Raw genomic sequence first — 19,038 nt, 5'->3', positions numbered from 1 at the left:
TATTATTATGCCAAGATGTTGTCCAGTGGTTGATGAAAAATATCAGTCATAATAATAATATCAAGATATTCAATCAAGGGCAATATACGATTATTCACAGAGTATTGAACGGCCTTGATTCTTATGGGCTGAAAGCAATTGCACATCAGACAGCACACCACAGATGACAAAACACATTTTCACTGTTTTAATACATTTTGCGACCAGTTTACAGCTCTGGAAAAAATTAAGAAACCACTGCACCTTTTTCTTTCCTTTCCAAAAAAGTTGAAAAGAAGGTTTTGAGGAAGGAACAAAAGGGTTAAAATTAAGAGACCAATGCAATTTGAACGCTTCTGTTCCTCACTCAATACTTTCCTTTTCAACTTTATAGCAGTATGATACATCTGAGGTTAGTGATGTATGCACAATATAGGACAGATAATCTGTTTTTAGAGACTGCACGATGCATAACAAAAACCCTAGTTGTGGTATTTTGAGCCCTCCCAATCCTCATTTCTTGTGTATTGTATGTCATGCCTGTATTTGTGACTTAATATGTTTTATTTATTTCATTATTTTGAATGTAATGTTCAAAGTGATAGGGCCTATAATAAAAGTATATAATTAAGCAATAAATAACAAGGTGGGTTGGGATATGACCAATATATCACAGCTGATGGCTGTTCTTATGCATCAAAACTGCCTGGACGAAGCCCATAGCTGTAGCATATTGTTTACATACTACAAACCCAAAAGGTTAGAACAGTAAATATTGTTTTTGTCATACCTATGGTCTCATACCACATCTTTCAGCCGATCAGCTTTTAACCAATAACACACTACCATGTGTGTGGGACAGCAATTACAGTCTTTCCCAATTGCTAACAAACTACTGAAGTGACATTATCAAAACTCTTCAAACAGTCAGCGAAACAGAAGTGCATGTGAATCATTTTTTATTGCCTTCACACAAAATGCATTCAATAAACAAATTCTTCAAAATCCATTTGTAATCCACAAACCTGCAAAACAATATATTCACAGCACGTTTTTTCACATGCTTCTACACTGTTCCCAAAACTGTTAAAACACATTCAAAATAGGATGATGGCAACTGTTGCGCATTTCTGCAGTAACAAGATTGAAATATATAGAAAACGTTAGCAGATAATGTAACCATTCCAAACACAATTGATTGCAGGTTCAAAACCTTTCCAAGTGTTGTACACTGTAACCTTTGAGAGAAACAGTGAACGTGTGAAAGAACTCCAGTATCAATATATTCAGGTAAGATATCTGTTGAATAACCAAACAGGGTATATTTACATCTATGCATAATGTAAAGTACTGTAAAACTCAGGATTTACTGTTTTCTTTACAGAGTAATAGAGATGGAAGCCAGTCAAACTGCACATAAATTCATCTTTGAGGATGAAGCTGAATTCAACCTGGCAAAAACACGCCACAGGGGAAGATATGTGATTGGCCAGAGAAACTCTGTGGATTTCCCTGGCCAGAGAGGAGCTAACATCACAATGGCCCTCATTTATCATTCTTGCGTAGAAACGGGCGTATATGTTGGCGTAAGATTTTGCTTACACTCCTCTCATCGCCTGATTCATGAAACTGTGCGTACCTTTAAAATCCAGGTGTACGCAATACCTTCCCTTGATAAATGCCACGGCTGAAAACGATCGTCATTAGAATAACACGCCCCTATATATTCAAGTCTCCGCTTCCCCCACGCCCTCATTTTACGTCATGGACACATGGAAGATGGCAAAAAATAGAAACTTCTCTGACGTGGAGATTGAGACGATCACCAGGGAGGTAGAAATAAATAAAATTGTTTCATTTTGCAGTTTAAAAAGCGGAATAAAAGATGATGATGTGATGTGGAGTACCATTCATTCACATTAATAATTGCATGACAATTTGTAATATTCGTCTTATTATTTCATGATATTTATTATTAATGACGTTTATTGTTATTTAGAAGAAGAATGTCGTTATTATTATTATTTCCATTATTATTTAAAAGAAGAAGAATGTCATTTTTATTATTTTGTCAGTCTGAATTATATTTTGGTAATTCAAAGCCTTTTATTACTGAACCCAGTCCATGCGCAACTGCCGGGCCTAACCCTGAAACGTCATGTGAAGCGCACAGACTCGCATCTGAAGGAATACATATAAGTCAAATGCTTTGGTAAAGTCACACAAATGAAACCTTGAAGTCCATGTTGCACAAAAATAAACACTGAAGTTTGTAATTATGTTGTTGTTGTTTTTTACAGTAGGTCATAATATATCACATCTTTTAGTTTGTCAGTGCGTTAGGATTTTCTTTTCTGCGCTGTTAAGGTTTCATTTCTCTCCGCCATGTCCATGTGCAATATTTTGTTGTCATCCATCCACCAAAGATCACTCCAAATATAACTATTAATACTGTTTTATTTTCAGTTTACATCTCTGCACTGGCATAACATCAGTGCACGAGGGAACTGCAGCGGGGGCTGAGTATACGGCTACACATTTTTTACCTGAGACAGGTCAAAATATAAGTCCCGTCTCTTCACACATGCGCACAATTAACTCTTGCACAATTTTGGGTATACAACAGTCAGTATCATAATTAAACAACATAATATAACATAAATGATGAGAACATATAACTCAACATGCGCATTTCCGCACTAACTCAAAACGTGCGTACACCACCTCCTGAGCTGGCGTAGGATTTGAGAGTGCCGTACGCCAACGTCCATATTGATAAATCTCAAAGTCACCGTGGTTTTGGGTGTACGCCAGGTGTACGCTGGAAATTTGGTGTACGCACTTTTGATAAATGAGGGCCAATGTGTGTTTCTTAATGAGAATTGTTGCCAGTGTTATGGCTGAACATCCTTATTTTCAGACTCATTAAGTGTTTTGGTGGTTTTAGTGAGCTTTGGAGGTGAGATTAACTGTTTGGCCAAGATTAATGTTAGAAATGCAGAATGTGTGAAGAGTTTTGCAATTGTGGTTTCAGTATTGACCGATGCTTGTTAGTAATCGGAAAAAACTGTAACAGAAATAATATGAGAAATAAGCAGGCCAGCCAAGCACCATCACATAGCACCATCTAGTGTATGAAAATGAGCAATCTTCTGGAACTGGGGAATCATTAGTGTACTTCCTTAATTCCTCTGTCAGTCAATCAAAGAATCTAAAGTGTTTATAAAGCCCTTTTTACATCAGCAGTTGTCACAAAGTGCTTTTTCAAAACACCCAGCCTGAAACTAAGAGGGGCCGAAATCTAGGAAGAAACCTAGAAAGGAACCAGGCTCAGAGAGGCGACCAGTTTTCTGGCTGTGCCGACTGAACATTTTAAAATACATGTTGTAAAAATGTGTAAATTAGTACATTTGGGCTGTGTCCAGAGTCTATAAAACTTAATCCAGGTCAGAAGTTGGCTAACTGCATGAATCATTCTCCCATTTCCACTAAAATAAATTATAATAGCGGAATCAACAATTTATGCTGTGCATAAATAAATTACAGATCTCTCCTGTTTAATGTTTGTGGATAAACATCTTTAGCTACCTTACCTCCCTTTGATATAATTTTTGGGTATCATGGATGCTGCGTCCTCGCAGCATCCATGATGTGGAGAGGGACCATCCGGCTTGTTATCAGCAGACAGTTCAAAATCCAGCATCCGAGATGGTATTAGGGGTGAATTAGTGCACATGGCACAGGTGACTTGCATATCTGTGAAGGCACCATTAATGTTGAACAACATATATATTTTTTGGAGCAACATATGCTGCCATCCAAACAACACATTTTTCAGGGAAGCCCTTGGTTGTTTCAGCAAGACAATGCTAAACCAAATTCTGCACGTATTACAACAGCATTGCTCTGTTGTAAAAAAAGTCCGGGTGCAAAACTGGCCTGCCTGCACTCCAGACCTGTCACCCTTTGAAAACATTTGGTGCATGAAATGAAAAATACGACAAAGGAGACCCTAAACTACTGAGCAGCTGAAATCCAATATCAAGCAAGAATGGGAAACGCTTCACTTTCAAAACAACAGCAACTGGTCTCCTCAGTTCCCTAATGCTTACAGAGTGTTGTTAAAAGAAAAGGTGATGCAACACAACAGTAAACATCCCTCTGTCCCAAAGTTTTTGAAACGTGTTGCTGGCATTACATTCAAAGTGGATACATTTTTTTCGTAAAACAATAACATCTCTCAGTTTCGACATTTTATGTGTTGTTTTTGTACTATTTTCAGTTAAATACAGGTATAAAGGATATGCACATCATTGCATTCTGTTTTTATTTGCATTATACGCAGCATCCCAACCTTTTGGAAACGGAGTTGTACATGGGGCTACAAACAGTTTCTGCCAGTCATTGTGGTCATTTGAGGGGAGACATTTAAGGCCATGACACTCTGTTCTAATGGATCAACTTGGAAATTAGACAGCTCCTGTACTCATTTAATTTCTAATCAAGCACTGTCCATAGTTTACAACAAAACCTAATGTCTTTAACATAACGCACTGCTTTTTAAACAGAAAAGTATTGTTTATACAAATTTAAACACATTCAAAAATCATGGTTAATCAACAAACGCTAACACAATATAACAGAAGATCCATGCCATTTATTTGAGGCCGGTGCCTCAGGGATCATTTCACCTCTTGCTGCATGCAAGTGTCAGGTGATCAGATGTTTATATTACAGCATGATTGCTGATTTATGATAAGATCTTCCCTGTGTGAAAGGAATCTAAAGTCTGAACCCTTTAAGGCAAGTAAGGTAGAGATCAAAATAACTTAACACAAATACAGTTTATTAATACAGTATTTACAAATAGAGACAGAAAGACACTAACTCAAGATCAGTGACAGTCTGTCTGTCGTACAGTTCAGAAATACCTCCTTTTGTATGAACAACCACACGACTATGGTTTTAATCACCCTAGTCTTGTTCCTTTGATTAGTTTAGCTCTGTATCAACACATCTTGCATTTTCCTCCTATACAATAGTATAATCAACCAATTGATCAGCTCAGTAAATTTCCACAACACCTGTCCATTCATCAAATCAATAAGACATAACTCAGTCAAAATCTAAGACATTTTATGAACAATGGCCCAGATAGACTTTGAGATGCAGTGATTGACAGGTCAGGTGAGTGCCAAGCTCAGCCTCCCAGCTGCTCATTCCTGCTTCCAAGCTGCAGCAGCCTCTGCAGGCCCATGTTGGGCATACACTGAGATGTCCTCATGGAAATCACCACAGTGCCTTATCTCCAGGCCCAGTGTGCATCAAAGAAATGTTCATATTCCACCAGCTGTGAGGAAAATAAACATTTCCTGTTTGTCACAGAGAGCTGAAGCTTCACTGCTGGGTCACGGCCCATATTTTTGTGGCCAGAGGCTTGCAGATGGTTGTAGGGAAGCAGCTGCAGAAAGTGGAAGTTTGTACGAATGGTATGCTGGTCCCCGCACCTGTACTTTCCCCCTCTTTTCTTCTTTAGTTTTCTTTAAATTCATCCACTTAATTTTTTATAATAGCCATCCAGTATTGATGGGAAATAAAGGATTTTGGAAGGTAGTGATTGGAAATCTAGGCTTTTAAAGCTTTAAAGTTTCTTTCAAATAGGGCCGAAAACTGTACACTGTGTCGTGGCTTTTGAACTCACTGCACAATGAGGACACCTGCTGGTCAGGAATTAATATCACATGTTTAATGTTTATATACAGATATTGAAGTACCGGACAAGACCTTGTGGCAATGGTTATGTGTGCGTATTGCAAAGGGGAATTAGAATGTGGAGCTTTTATTCCACATTCCTCTTGCCTGTCCAGTTAGCTTTTTTAAAAAGCACATCCGCAATAATATTTTGGATTATAAAGGCAACAACAATAAACGGTATAGTTTGAACTGAAATAGTTTACTAAACTCTATCAGGCACCGCCGCTGGCAAGAAAATATTAAATTGATCTTACTTATATTACAAAATGAGGTGTTTAGGAGAGCCGGGTGTTTGATTGAACTACTGTGGAAGCCTACATTTTACAAGAAGCTTTGGAAAAAGTATGTGATCAAGTTCTCCTTGGGATCACGTGGTATTTTAAGGAAATGTTTCAAAGTGGAAAATATAATAGAACACAATACAACAGAATGAATTATATGTGATTTCATCTTAAAATTGTAGCGGGGTGAGACACAGAATGGGCACAGTGCTAGATTTTGGAGCCCTGGAGGGCAGGGATGTGAAATTTCAACCCAGTCTGGCTAACGAAGCGAAAGGGCGGAAAGGGCTTGTATTGGAGTTAAGCGCAGTCCTTATGTAGGTTATTACTGGAATCGTACAGTGGCTGTGGGACAGTGACAATGTCCCCACTTGTGACAGCTCTACTTGAATTTTCACTACTAAAGAAAATCTGAATACACTTCAGCCAAGCACAAGATGTTTAATTCCTCTATGTGTAATCAAATGTTTTACGTCTTACTAACAAACATTTATAATTTTGAAATTTCTACAAATACGACACATCATAACACAATGGTTTATGTAATCACGGGTCTAACGCCAATGGCTATGAAATTGTTTCAACAGGACTACATTTTTGTGCCAGATTAAATCATCATTGCTGTCACTCCTTGTGAATAATGTAGCTAGTTAGTGACCTCTGTAGGGAGTTAGCTAACTTAAATCATCATGCTCCTTTGCTAGGTCTAGTGCACTTGCAATTAAACTTAAGTGAAATTTAAAATACAATTTGTCTCTGCTCTTTGCAGATGATGTTGTCGTGTTGGCCCCTTCTAACCAGGACCTTCAGCATGCACTGGGACGGTTTGCAGCCGAGTGTGAAGCGGTGGGGATGAAAATCAGTACCTCCAAATCCGGGGCCATGGTCCTCAGTTGGAAAAGGGTGGCATGCCCACTTCAGGTTGGTGGAGAGTGCCTGCCTCAAGTGGAGGTGTTTAAGTATCTAGGGGTCTTGTTCACGAGTGAGGGAAGGATGTAACGGGAGATTGACAGACGGATCGGTGCAGCTTCTGCAGTAATGCAGTCGATGTATCGGTCTGTCGTGGTGAAGAAAGAGCTGAGCCGCAAGGCGAAGCTCTCGATTTACCAGTCAATCTACGTTCCTACTCTCACCTATGGTCATGAGCTTTGGGTCATGACCGAAAGGACAAGATCCCGGATACAGGCGGCCGAAATGAGCTTTCTCCGCAGGGTGGCCGGGCGATCCCTTAGAGATAGGGTGAGAAGCTCGGTCACCCGGGAGGAGCTCAGAGTAGAGCCGCTGCTGAGGTGGCTTGGGCATCTGTTTCGGATGCCTCCGGAACGCCTACCTGGGAAGGTGTTCCGGTCCCATCCCACCGGGAGGAGACCCCGGGGAAGACCTAGGACACGCTGGAGGGACTATGTCTCCCGGCTGGCCTGGGAACGCCTCGGGTGTCCCCCCAGAAGAGCTAGAGGAAGTGTCTGGGGAGAGGGAAGTCTGGGCATCCCTGCTTAGACTGCTGCCCCCGCGACCCGGCCCCCGGATAAGCGGAAGAAGATGGATGGATGGAGATGGATGGATGGAATTCAAGGGCTGAGAGTGTAGAATTAAGAGGTTGTCAAACTGTGTTTGGAGTCCAGCCTGCATGTGCCAGTGTGAATTAAAGTCATGTGATCAGTGATGTAAAAGGTCAAATGGACCGAGTGGAGCTGGACCATGGAGCAACTCTGAGAAAAGGAGCTGGTCTCTGAAGAGGAGTACCTCCGTGGTCTAGTCCTGGATCCAGCCCGGGGGCCAGAGCACCACGTCTGTGTCCCAGCGAACAAGGAGGGTGGGTGGGTCTACAGGTGCCGGAGGGGCGAGAAGTGGATGCTCCTGGGGGCAGGAGCATCTGGAGGACAACGACTCGTGGGGGCCCTTTGAGGAGCCCCTGCAGAACACGTACCAGGGTAAGGAGGAGGAAGGAGGTACACTTTGGCCACCAACCCCCAAGGATCGACGGCTACCAGAGGGCTTCTCTGACCGGCCTCTGGAGAAGGCCGGTCAGAGAAGCCAGGGAGCCACTGCGGCGGAGGAGGAGGACAAAGAGGCCAAGGAGCGTCGGGAAATGTGGAGGGGAACGCACCAGAGTCCCCAGTGTCGGTCCCCCTCACCAGAGCCCCCAGTGTTGTTCACCAGAGCCCCCAGTGTCATTCACCAGAGCCCCCAGTGTCGTTCACCAGAGCCCCCAGTGTCGTTCACCAGAGCCCCCAGTGTCGTTCACCAGAGTCCCCAGTGTCGGTCCCCCGCACCAGAGCCCCCAGTGTTGTTCACCAGAGCCCCCAGTGTCGTTCACCAGAGCCCCCAGTGTCGTTCACCAGAGTCCCCAGTGTCGGTCCCCCGCACCAGAGCCCCCAGTGTTGTTCACCAGAGCCCCCAGTGTCGTTCACCAGAGCCCCCAGTGTCGTTCACCAGAGTCCCCAGTGTCGGTCCCCCGCACCAGAGCCCCCAGTGTTGTTCACCAGAGCCCCCAGTGTCGTTCACCAGAGCCCCCAGTGTCGTTCACCAGAGTCCCCAGTGTCGGTCCCCCGCACCAGAGCCCCCAGTGTCATTCACCAGAGCCCCCAGTGTTGTTCACCAGAGTCCCCAGTGTCGGTCCCCCGCACCAGAGCCCCCAGTGTTGTTCACCAGAGCCCCCAGTGTTGGTCAACTGAGCCCCCAGTGTCGTTCACCAGAGTCCCCAGTGTCGGTCCCCCGCACCAGAGCCCCCAGTGTTGGTCAACAGTAAAAGTTGTTATAACTAATGATTACATTTGAGAGTTTTTGTACTGTATGCTACACATAAAAGTTGTTTCGAAAATATTTTTGCAGACTAAGGGATGTTCGAATGTCGCATTTTCAATGCGTTTATATCATACAACTGTAAATTAGTCCATCAATTGCGCCCTATAATTGACTCAGCTTACCTTGTTTAACAAAAAAAACGTATATCTAGGTTTTACTAGATCATTATTGCCAATGTAATTATCAGCTTGATTTAACATCCTGTGTGAAATGGAGAGAAAAAATCCCTAGTTCACATTACAGCACACCTACAAGGCATTCATATTTCATTCACATTGTTTGAGCTTTTGTTTTACAACCGCTTGTCTTGAAAGTGAAATAGGCGCTGTTTTCTATTCAGTTGGACAAACTATGAAAGTCATACAGGTAAGATGGTATACCTATGCAATACAAACAAGACATCTAAAATAGCTACATCTATATTGTATTGCAATTTACATTTGTTACATTATTTTCAAAGATGTATAATGCTTCAAAGTCGTCGCTAATTTGTTTGTTTCTATCCCTGTGCAATGGTTTTTCGATGGGCTGTAGATGGATTGATGAACGCCAATTCATAATGCACAGTGCGTCCTCGCTGGGCTTTCTCGATATTATGGTGAGTCCATTATTCTATTTTATTCTAATTCAAACCGTTGTTATAATTGAACAGTATGTGTGGGTGTCCTATAGCTGTTTCATCTGCTGCTTCTGAATCACACAAATTTCCCACATCTGCAGCATGAATTACAATTCGGCCTACAGGTTTTTGCATAAACTAGTCTATCTACCCACTATCCTGTCAAATAAGTTATGTTGAAAAAACAATGTCTGTAAACAATGTCTTAAATAATATTGATTGACTATTGCCTCCAGGAATTCAAGTTTTATAGAGATTTCTCAAAACTCTGATTAGAGTAATCAGTACTTTCTTGCATTGTAGTGAGAATAATGACCCAGAGCATGTTTTCAACATGTCATGTCCTCTATCTGCCTGTTCAAAGGGAATTTGATGTAATCAAATTACTTCAATTAGCACAGGCAATTCCAGAAATATATCTAGGTTGTGTTGTTGAATACTAGTAGGTTAGCTTTCAAGCTATATTGCTGTGCTAGCTGGCGCAATAACTAGCTAGAGTGACCATTATGCTTGTTCCTATCCACAAAAGCCACCTTGTCTTCTAACTGGTGTAATGAATAGAATGCAAGGGAAACATTATTCTGTCCTTCAACCAGCATGTTACATGCTGTTCCTTTAGATGTGGCTTTTGTCCAGCCACTCTACAGTATAAGCCTGATTGGGATGCTGCAAAGATTGTTGTCCTTCTGGTAGGTTCTCCCATCTCTGTAGAGAAAATCTGAAGCTCTGTTAGTGTTCATTAAGTTCTTGGTCTCCACCCTGACTAAGGCCCTTTTTGCCAGGTTATGAATACTTAGCAAAGGCACTGTATACTATACAGTGTACACACACCTAAGTTCCACAATACATTCATACTTATACATTCATTAATATGTACCAAATTTGTTCATTACACGTAATGTCATGTGATCAAATCCATAGGATGTCATTGGTGCAGCCTTCGCCATAGCAAGCAATTGCTTTACATTAAAGTGCTGGGTGTCAGACCCAATGCCCAGAGCTGCCGCTAGTAGATAATTAGTTAATGAAATCTATACATTTGTTTTAACAATAACATGTACACACATTGACCCCACTCTTATGACAATGTTTATGACACCACCCACAATGACAAAATGGGTGGGCTGCCACTGCAATCAAAGTAGAGGTGTTTCTAGGATTTAGCCCAAACCCAGTACTGAAAGTGGTCATCCACTGTAAATTATACTGTTTCCCATCAGTTACCAAAGGCCACTGATGCTATTAATGCTCTGACCTGCTCCTCGTATTTATCCTCATCCTGGCTCATCTGCAAAGGGATGCAGTATGTCATTAGCTATATATACAGATTAAACTACTGGTTCTGGACTTTTTAAAATTAATGTTTGCTTACGCTATTTACAAATGATTTAGAAATTATGGGAGTATGGAAAAATTTTGTAGGTCAAAATAAAACAAAGCAACATTTTCTGATTTGTATTTGATATTTGGAACACAGCTATTAAATAACAAATGACAGACTGTAATATTTTAAGGAATATCTTGACCAAATTCTACTAATTATATTTTGTAGCTCAGGCCGCTATTCTATGCAAGGCTATTGTGTGTCCATGTCATTTTCACACACAAGCACAGTATTCTAATTAGCACAGTATTCTTTTATTTTGAACATAAAATCAGGAGCACTGGGCTAGCAGTCCAACGTATTGTTGCTAGCTTTACAGTTTCGAAGGGCAACGTTCATCTCTGCGGGTGCCAGAATTCTGACAAAAGATTGTACGTAGAAACACGAGTCGTTAACAAATAAATTAATACGTGAAGGGTGAAAGGGTGTTTGTACATTCACAGGTATAATTTCTCGCCTACGTTTCATGTTTTAAGTATAACCTTTTTACGATACCAATTTACGGATGTATTGTCATACTGTCCTAAATACGTACGCTGAACATTTTGGCAGATATCTGACTCCAAAATAACGACGCAACTGACACAAAGAGCAAGACTGCTAACCTCTATTTAACACATTTTCTTTTGAATTATATGGCAACAGTCAGACTCCCGTTGATGTAATATGAAGGCATTAAAATAATATTACATTTATAAAACGAAATGAAGAGTGGTGATTGAAAAGTGCGGTGGCACCCAGAGGCAGACGTGTGCTCCTTTTCGCCTTGACGCTTCGAGGTTTCGGTTTCTTTTCATTCGGACTGTTTATTTCGTCATCTGGGCTTTAATCATATGATGTAGCCTGTAATCCTTCGAAAATCCCAAATCGGCAAACATATTTTCGACACAACTTTCATGTAAGAATACAGTAAAATTTGTTATAACTAATGATTACATTTGAGAGTTTTCGTACTGTATACTACACATGAAAGTTGTTTCGAAAATATTTTTGCCGACTTTGGGATGTTCGAATGTCGCATTTTCAATGCGTTTATATCATACAACTGTAAATTAGTCCATCAATTGCGCCCTATAATTGACTCAGCTTACCTTGTTTAACAAAAAAAACGTATGTCTAGGTTTCACTAGATCATTATTGCCAATGTAATTATCAGCTTGATTTAACATCCTGTGTGAAATGGAGAGAAAAAATCCCTAGTTCACATTACAGCACACCTTCAAGGCATTCATATTTCATTCACATTGTTCGAGCTTTTGTTTTACAACCGCTTGTCTTGAAAGTGAAATAGGCGCTGTTTTCTATTCAGTTGGACAAACTATAAAAGTCATACAGGTAAGATGGTATACCTATGCAATACAAACAAGACATCTAAAATAGCTACGTCTATATTGTATTGCAATTTAAATTTGTTACATTATTTTCAAAGATGTATAATGCTTCAAAGTCGTCGCTAATTTGTTTGTTTCTATCCCTGTGCAATGGTTTTTCGATGGGCTGTAGATGGATTGATGAACGCCAATTCATAATGCACAGTGCGTCCTCGCTGGGCTTTCTCGATATTATGGTGAGTCCATTATTCTATTTTATTCTAATTCAAACCGTTGTTATAATTGAACAGTATGTGTGGGTGTCCTATAGCTGTTTCTTATATCTGCTGCTTCTGAATCACACAAATTTCCCACATCTGCAGCATGAATTACAATTCGGCCTACAGGTTTTTGCATAAACTAGTCTATCTACCCACTATCCTGTCAAATAAGTTATGTTGAAAAAACAATGTCTGTAAACAATGTCTTAAATAATATTGATTGACTATTGCCTCCAGGAATTCAAGTTTTATTTAAAATATATTTTGTCTTTCTAAAACTTAGGGTGAGGATATTCCAAAAGACAGCGTGAAAATATTCTTCCCAGAGGACCTGTACAAGCAAGCTGACTGTTCACCAGTAAGTCAGACACTCCTCTAATATTGTAAATTAGTTCTTAGTCTTCAGCACTGCATTTAGTGGTTCAAAAAGTATGTAGCCGATAGGCTGTTATTACATTTAACTGTTGTTTTTACAAGGACAGTCATTTGAGAACCTTTTCTTATTTTCAATGATACCCTGAACTCAGGCATTCAACTGGAAGACAATACAGTACATAGAACAACATAAATACTGTAGAAAATGAATAACAAAAATGAATAAGTAAACACTATACAAAATCAACAAATCAACGTTAAGTAAACATTACAGTTACACAAAATACAGCTGCACTCATATACTCATACTGAAGGTAGCCTATGGATGATCCAGCAGGTGAAATTCAATGATATATATTCAAGTAGTGAGCTGAGATGAAAGTGTCAAGCATAGGGTCTTTTGTATTTTGAGAGAAGGAACACCTCTCAAACAATTCTCGGCAAAAACAGAATCTGAATTAACTTAGTAAGGATGCTATTTATGGAATGTCCCTTATTTTATTTTTTTACAGGCTGATGATCAAATTTGGTTCATCCTCCAAACCCTTGATGAAATCACTAAACTATTCAGTGACAAATGCTACTCTGTCTGGGGTGAGAAAACTGTGGATAACTTTCTTGGAGTTCTCAGCAGCCAAGTTGATGGCCTTCAGTCATGTGTAAGTAGAACATATTATATTTCAGAGCAAAAGTTGAGTGTGAGACAATGAATTGCTAAAGTCCATGAGCTAAATTCCAACCACACTCATTATCCATCACATAATATGTCTAAAATTACATCAGGTGCACCAAAACAGGCGCAAATTATTAGACAAAACTGCAGATAGTGGCTTGAGAGGATCCAGCATTCCATAAAGACCACATTCCATAAAGACCCCACATGGGTGCGAGGTAACACATAATGCCAAGATCAAAGGACCCACCCAAGGCCCTCAGAATATTATTAATGCCTATTTGGGAGAGGATAAAAAGAAATTTCAAAGCAATTCAAAGTACATCATTACACTGTCCAATATAGCCTATAAAAATGAAGAATTCCAGACCGATGGCATCTACAATAGACAGGTGGTTCCATCAAATGCAGCCCAAGAGCTGACCAAAAGATACTCAAAGAAGTCTCTAAGAACTTCAGGGCAACATCAAGGAATATACTGTCTTATTTGCCACAATCAGTGTTGAAAGCCCATGAATATGACACAGTTGAAAAAACTGTAAAGAAGAGTAGACACAAATGCCTCTCGCAGTTGACATAAGAGACTGATAGACAGTTACAAGAAATTACTACTTTAAGTTATTTCAGCAAAAGGGGGCAACACCAACTATTTAAGCTAGGGTAATACTTATTTTTTCTTCAATATGAAATTGCATTTCTATTAATTTAATGGTTTCAATGTAAAACATTTTCTGTGTGTTTGGTTAAAAGGGTTTAAACTTTGTCAATTAAAACTTTTCAGGGGTGTTAGTTACTTTTTCCTAACACTGTATTTGTGTTTACCTGTAGCTTTCAATTCATATGAAATGCAGGCTGGTTTATTTGCTTATAACACAAAGATTAGACATTTTTATATGATCACTACGTAATTTGAATGCACATCTCAGGCAGTAAGTGATGTGCTATATTTCAGATAGTGAACACAATGTTTGTTCCATTAACAGACTTTTACCCATATGCAAATGCAACACATAATAATGTGCAAACTATTAATAGAATCTATTCACGATGGATTGGAATTATAGAATCTAAACACTCTTTCATGCTTTCACCATCAGATTACAAGCCAGAAGAAAAGGAGTAAGAATCTGCATAAGTACTTTAAGAGGCTAAATAACGACATCCTTAAAAGCATGGTGAGTTTTTATGTAAATTTGTTGTTTATTGGTTGTAATATGTACATAAAAATATACTGACACTGAAATGCTAGCTATTAGACTGGCAAGTTTGGTGTAAGTACATTGCATATGTGTATAGCATACAGTAAATGAAATGTGCAAAATTTTGTCTAAACCTCGACTCATTCAGTAATAGTAAATCATGCATGGAGCAATGTTTTGCAAAGTGTATCTAATCCGTAAAATTGCCTAAAATTTTGACAAATTGCCTAATGTAAATCTACATTTAACTTTTTGATATTCTGACACATTAATCTGCAGGAATACAGTCCTCATGCCTGGGAGATGGTCAGGAAAGAAGTCAGGACACATCTTAAAAGGCTAACCCTTTTGGGTTCAGCTCCAGACCGCTTGTGTAATAAACTAGAAGTAATGCAACAATGAACTACATTTTTGTAGTTACATATTATCAACCTAATTTATTTCCACTTTTATTTTTTTTATAATGTTTATTTATGGTTTCCATATCAATATATGGTTTGTCATCAGGTTTAAATATATTAATTTATGTGGGTATTTATTCATTTATATTTATGATATAGTAAATGGAATTATTTGTATGTAGCATATCATATGCATAAAATTATTGTTGTATGTGTTTTTCTACTTAATTAAATGCATTTTAGACTACGAAACTGGCACTCACAATTTTTCTAATTTGATAAAATTGTTAGAAAAAGTTGGAGCAATTGCTTGTAAATCAGGTTTACTTAAATCATAAAATGGGCACTTCACCCTGGGGGACCATAGTCGGTGTGCATCAGATCTGTGAGATTTCTAGATTAGGGTGATTTGTTTCACACATAACTGGCCAGGAGGAGCAATGTTTATTTTTTGCCCCCCAAAAAGCAAACAGTATTATGTCACTGTGTGCTGAAGGGTGAGCAAGATCAGAAAAATGTATGTAGTCATGTTTTGCTTTATTTCGATAGAACTCCATGTTGTACCGACTGCGCTTAAAATACATTTAATCTGTAGAGGTGGTTGTCTTTAATTGATAGAGCAATCGGATGTCTTTCAGCAATGTTCCTATAGATATTTTTGTAAAATGTGACAAAAGTTTTCCTCTTTCTAAAAGACTATAACTCTAAAGCTGATACTTCCTGCTCTGCCATAGTCCCTCACCTTTGTCTCTGCATGGCTGGTTCTTTAAATCCGCAGTAGAATGGAAGCAAAATGGCTTGTTGTCATGATTTGAAAGAATCATTTTTGAAAGCAATCTTACATTGTGATGTTGAACCATACATGTTTGAACCAGAGTAGTCTACTGTACAGCAGTATTGAAAGGCAGTGGGTGCTGGATATTATGGGATTTCGTTCCTATGTGGTGAAACTTTAAGAATGCATTTACTAATTTAATTTGGACTACAGCATTTTAACAAGATCAACATGGCAAATAAGTAACTTAATTCTGTTTATTTGTGCCTCGCTCCCAACTAAACAAAGGGAATTTACTGCTTATTTTGGGTAGATTAATAAGATAACTAGATCCACAGCTGGAAATCTACTGGAAAACTATCCATACTTGTTTTACATATGGATAGCTCCTGTTGTTATAACTACATTATTTGAGCCTTACATATTATGAAACTAGACTGTGGAATTAACTATTGAGAATCGCAGCCAGCATTATTCTTTGTAATGTATTAACTAACGCAAATTCAGTTACGTTTTGTCTGTAAAGTTAGTACAAAAAACAGTGGCATCCAGTGGTGTCAGACCGGGGTAAAATAGTTACTAAGTATATAGGGCCCTAAAGTATGTAGGGGCCCTCAAATTTTTTTTTAATCTTGAATAAAGAGGGGAAGGGCCCTCTGAGACCGCTTGTGTACAAGGCCCAGAATTTCATGGTACGCCCCTGGTGGCATCCTTCACAGAAAACCAGATTTTGCGGAAAGTTCAGAGAGCAGGAGGTCTTAGCTATTTACTGATAAATGTGTTAAGATTAGTGTTTTTGCCAACTGTAGCTAGATATAAGGCGTGGGTATGGAGGTTCTTACTTGTCTCCCTAAGACAGGCAGGCTTCGCTTTGTCCAACTATGAGATATAGTAAGGTTTCCATATTCGTCATTATTCCCTTTAAGTCTAAAACAAGTATACAAATAATTTAATTTGAAAAAGACAATAAAACGAAATTAATTTACATCAGTGACATACAATTGGAACATGCAAACGGTAAAAAAGTAAAAGGATTTTAACAGTGGAAATGTTTAAAATGGCAAAGGTATTATTATTTCATACTTTTATTGGCTTCTAAAAATTCTGATAAGTTGAAGATCTCAGACATTAAAAAAAACAATTACAGATGAAAGTCAATGCCATAGCTTTTTACATTAATCTGAATATTGCTATCTTGTAGAACCACAGCAAAGCCTGCAGTCAGCCTAAGAACGTAACTTTGTTGCAATCAACCCATCATAATCAAAACAATAGCACCAACTCAACTCAAACTCCTTTACAGAAACACCACCTAAATCACAACTGAAAGTGACACACATTGGAGAATAAAATGATAAAATGTAAAATATATATACATATATCTGTAAACTCCGGCTTCCGTGTACATTATGCGGCTCCCCAGGAGAGAACAGTGTTAAACACCCATCTCAACACTTCACCACCATGTCCCCTCTTTATGATAATAAAATAATTGAAAAGAAAAATACGAGAGTGATTTTGTTTAAAGATAAAATATATAGATATGGAACATTGATCAGAAATGTCCCCTTACCTGCACCCTTTGAATTATTACGTATTTTAAAGTGTGGATGGATAAGATAGCTTTAGGCCTGGCGCCATACCTAACGGCCACATCATGTCTAGCCTATCCTTGGTGTCAGTGAAATGTCTAAAGCCTAGTCTAACACACTCAATGCTGGATTTTGCATAGCAGTTGAGCAGGTTCCTAATCAATAAACAGAATACAATGCATACAGAAGCTTGTTGGTGATCATAATGCAATTAATACAAAAATCACAATTAAGATAATCCAAGTAATTCCTGGGTACTGTACCTATTTTCCTACATAAAAAATCTGTCCCCAACAAAAGCAGTAAGGCTTCAGAGGGTGTGGTATATGGCCAATATACCACAGCCAAGACATTCCTTGACACAGCGCTTAGCCATGTTATATCAGCAATGTATCACACACTCCTGTCTTATTGCTCTTATAAACCGGTTACCAACATAATTACATCTGTAAAAATGTATGTGAGGTCATACCTGTGGTATACGGTCAGTCAGAGAGCATTCAGGGTTAAAACCACCCGGTTTATAAGGATATATAACAAACAATTATTAGTCATCAGAACAAATAACTGTGTACACAGAAATACATTTTCCTATGAGTCTGTATGTTTTTGTAAAACATCTCAGAGGATGTCCATTCATCAAATCTATGAGACAAGTATTTGATACACTGCCGATTTTGCAGGTTTTCCCACTTACAAAGCATGTAGAAGTCTGTAATTTTTATCATATGTATTCTTCAACTGTGAGTGACGGAATCTAAAACAAAAATCCAGAAAATCACATTGTATGATTTTTAAGTAATTAATTTGCATTTTATTGCATGACATAAGTATTTGATACATCAGAAAAGCAGAACATAATATTTGGAACAGAAACCTTTGTTTGCAATTACAGAGCCCATACATTTCCTGTAGTTCTTGAGCAGGTTTGCACACACTGCAGCAGGGATTTTGGTTTCGGGATCCTTCAGGTTTCAGGGCTGTCGCTAGGCAATACAGACTTTCAGCTCCCTCCAAAGATTTTCTATTGGGTTCAGGTCTGGAGACAGGCTAGGCCACTCCAGGACCTTGAGATGCTTCTAACGGAGCCACTCCTTAGTTGCCCTGGCTGGGTGTTTTGAGTTGTTGTCATGCTGGAAGACCCAGCCACGACCCATCTTCAATGCTCTTACTGAGGGAAGGAGGTTGTTGGCCAAGATCTCGCGATACATAGCCCCATCCATCCTCCCCTGAATAGGTTTAGACCAAAAAGCTATATTTTTGTCTCATCAGACCACATGACCTTCTCCCATTCCTCCTCTGGATCATCCAGATGGTCATTGGCAAACTTCAGACGGGCCTGGACATGCGCTGGCTTGAGCAGGGGGACCTTGCGTGCGCTGCAGGATTTTAGTCCATGACGGCGTAGTGTGTTACTAATGGTTTTCTGTGAGATTGTGGTCCCAGCTCTCTTCAAGTCTTTGACCAGGTCCTGCCATTTAGTTCTGGGCTGATCCCTCACCTTCCTCATGATCATTGATGCCCCACGAGGCGAGATCTTGCATGGAGCCCCAGACCGAGGGAGATTGACCGTCATCTTGAACTTCTTCCATTTTCTAATAATTGCGCCA

The 19,038-nt window shown here is 39.3% G+C and overlaps 1 protein-coding gene across 1 annotated transcript; it reads left to right on the top strand.

Moving 5' to 3' along the window:
• Window positions 1-12,180: 12,180 nt before the first annotated feature.
• On the top strand, window positions 12,181-17,065 carry ifnphi4 (interferon phi 4). The gene is made up of 5 exons (XM_013133115.4): window positions 12,181-12,389; window positions 12,697-12,771; window positions 13,301-13,447; window positions 14,559-14,636; window positions 14,940-17,065. Exons 1-5 carry the CDS (start codon window positions 12,252-12,254, stop codon window positions 15,060-15,062), a joined length of 561 nt encoding a protein of 186 aa, XP_012988569.1. The 5' UTR covers window positions 12,181-12,251; the 3' UTR covers window positions 15,063-17,065.
• The last annotated feature ends 1,973 nt before the right edge of the window (window positions 17,066-19,038 follow it).

Source organism: Esox lucius, chromosome 5 (genome assembly GCF_011004845.1).
Source record: "Esox lucius isolate fEsoLuc1 chromosome 5, fEsoLuc1.pri, whole genome shotgun sequence".
Classification (NCBI taxonomy): Eukaryota; Metazoa; Chordata; class Actinopteri; order Esociformes; family Esocidae; genus Esox; species Esox lucius.
Note: the sequence above shows the minus strand (reverse complement) of the source record. Positions and strands in the feature narration are given on the sequence as shown.

What these genes read in the sequence shown, in the direction of transcription:
- ifnphi4 (XM_013133115.4), top strand. Translation starts at nt 12,252, where the DNA reads ATGTATAATGCTTCAAAGTCGTCGCTAATTTGTTTGTTTCTATCCCTG. An exon ending in TGGGCTTTCTCGATATTATG is followed by an intron (nt 12,390 to 12,696) that starts GTGAGTCCATTA and finishes TCTAAAACTTAG; the next exon opens with GGTGAGGATATTCCAAAAGA. An exon ending in TTGATGGCCTTCAGTCATGT is followed by an intron (nt 13,448 to 14,558) that starts GTAAGTAGAACA and finishes TTTCACCATCAG; the next exon opens with ATTACAAGCCAGAAGAAAAG.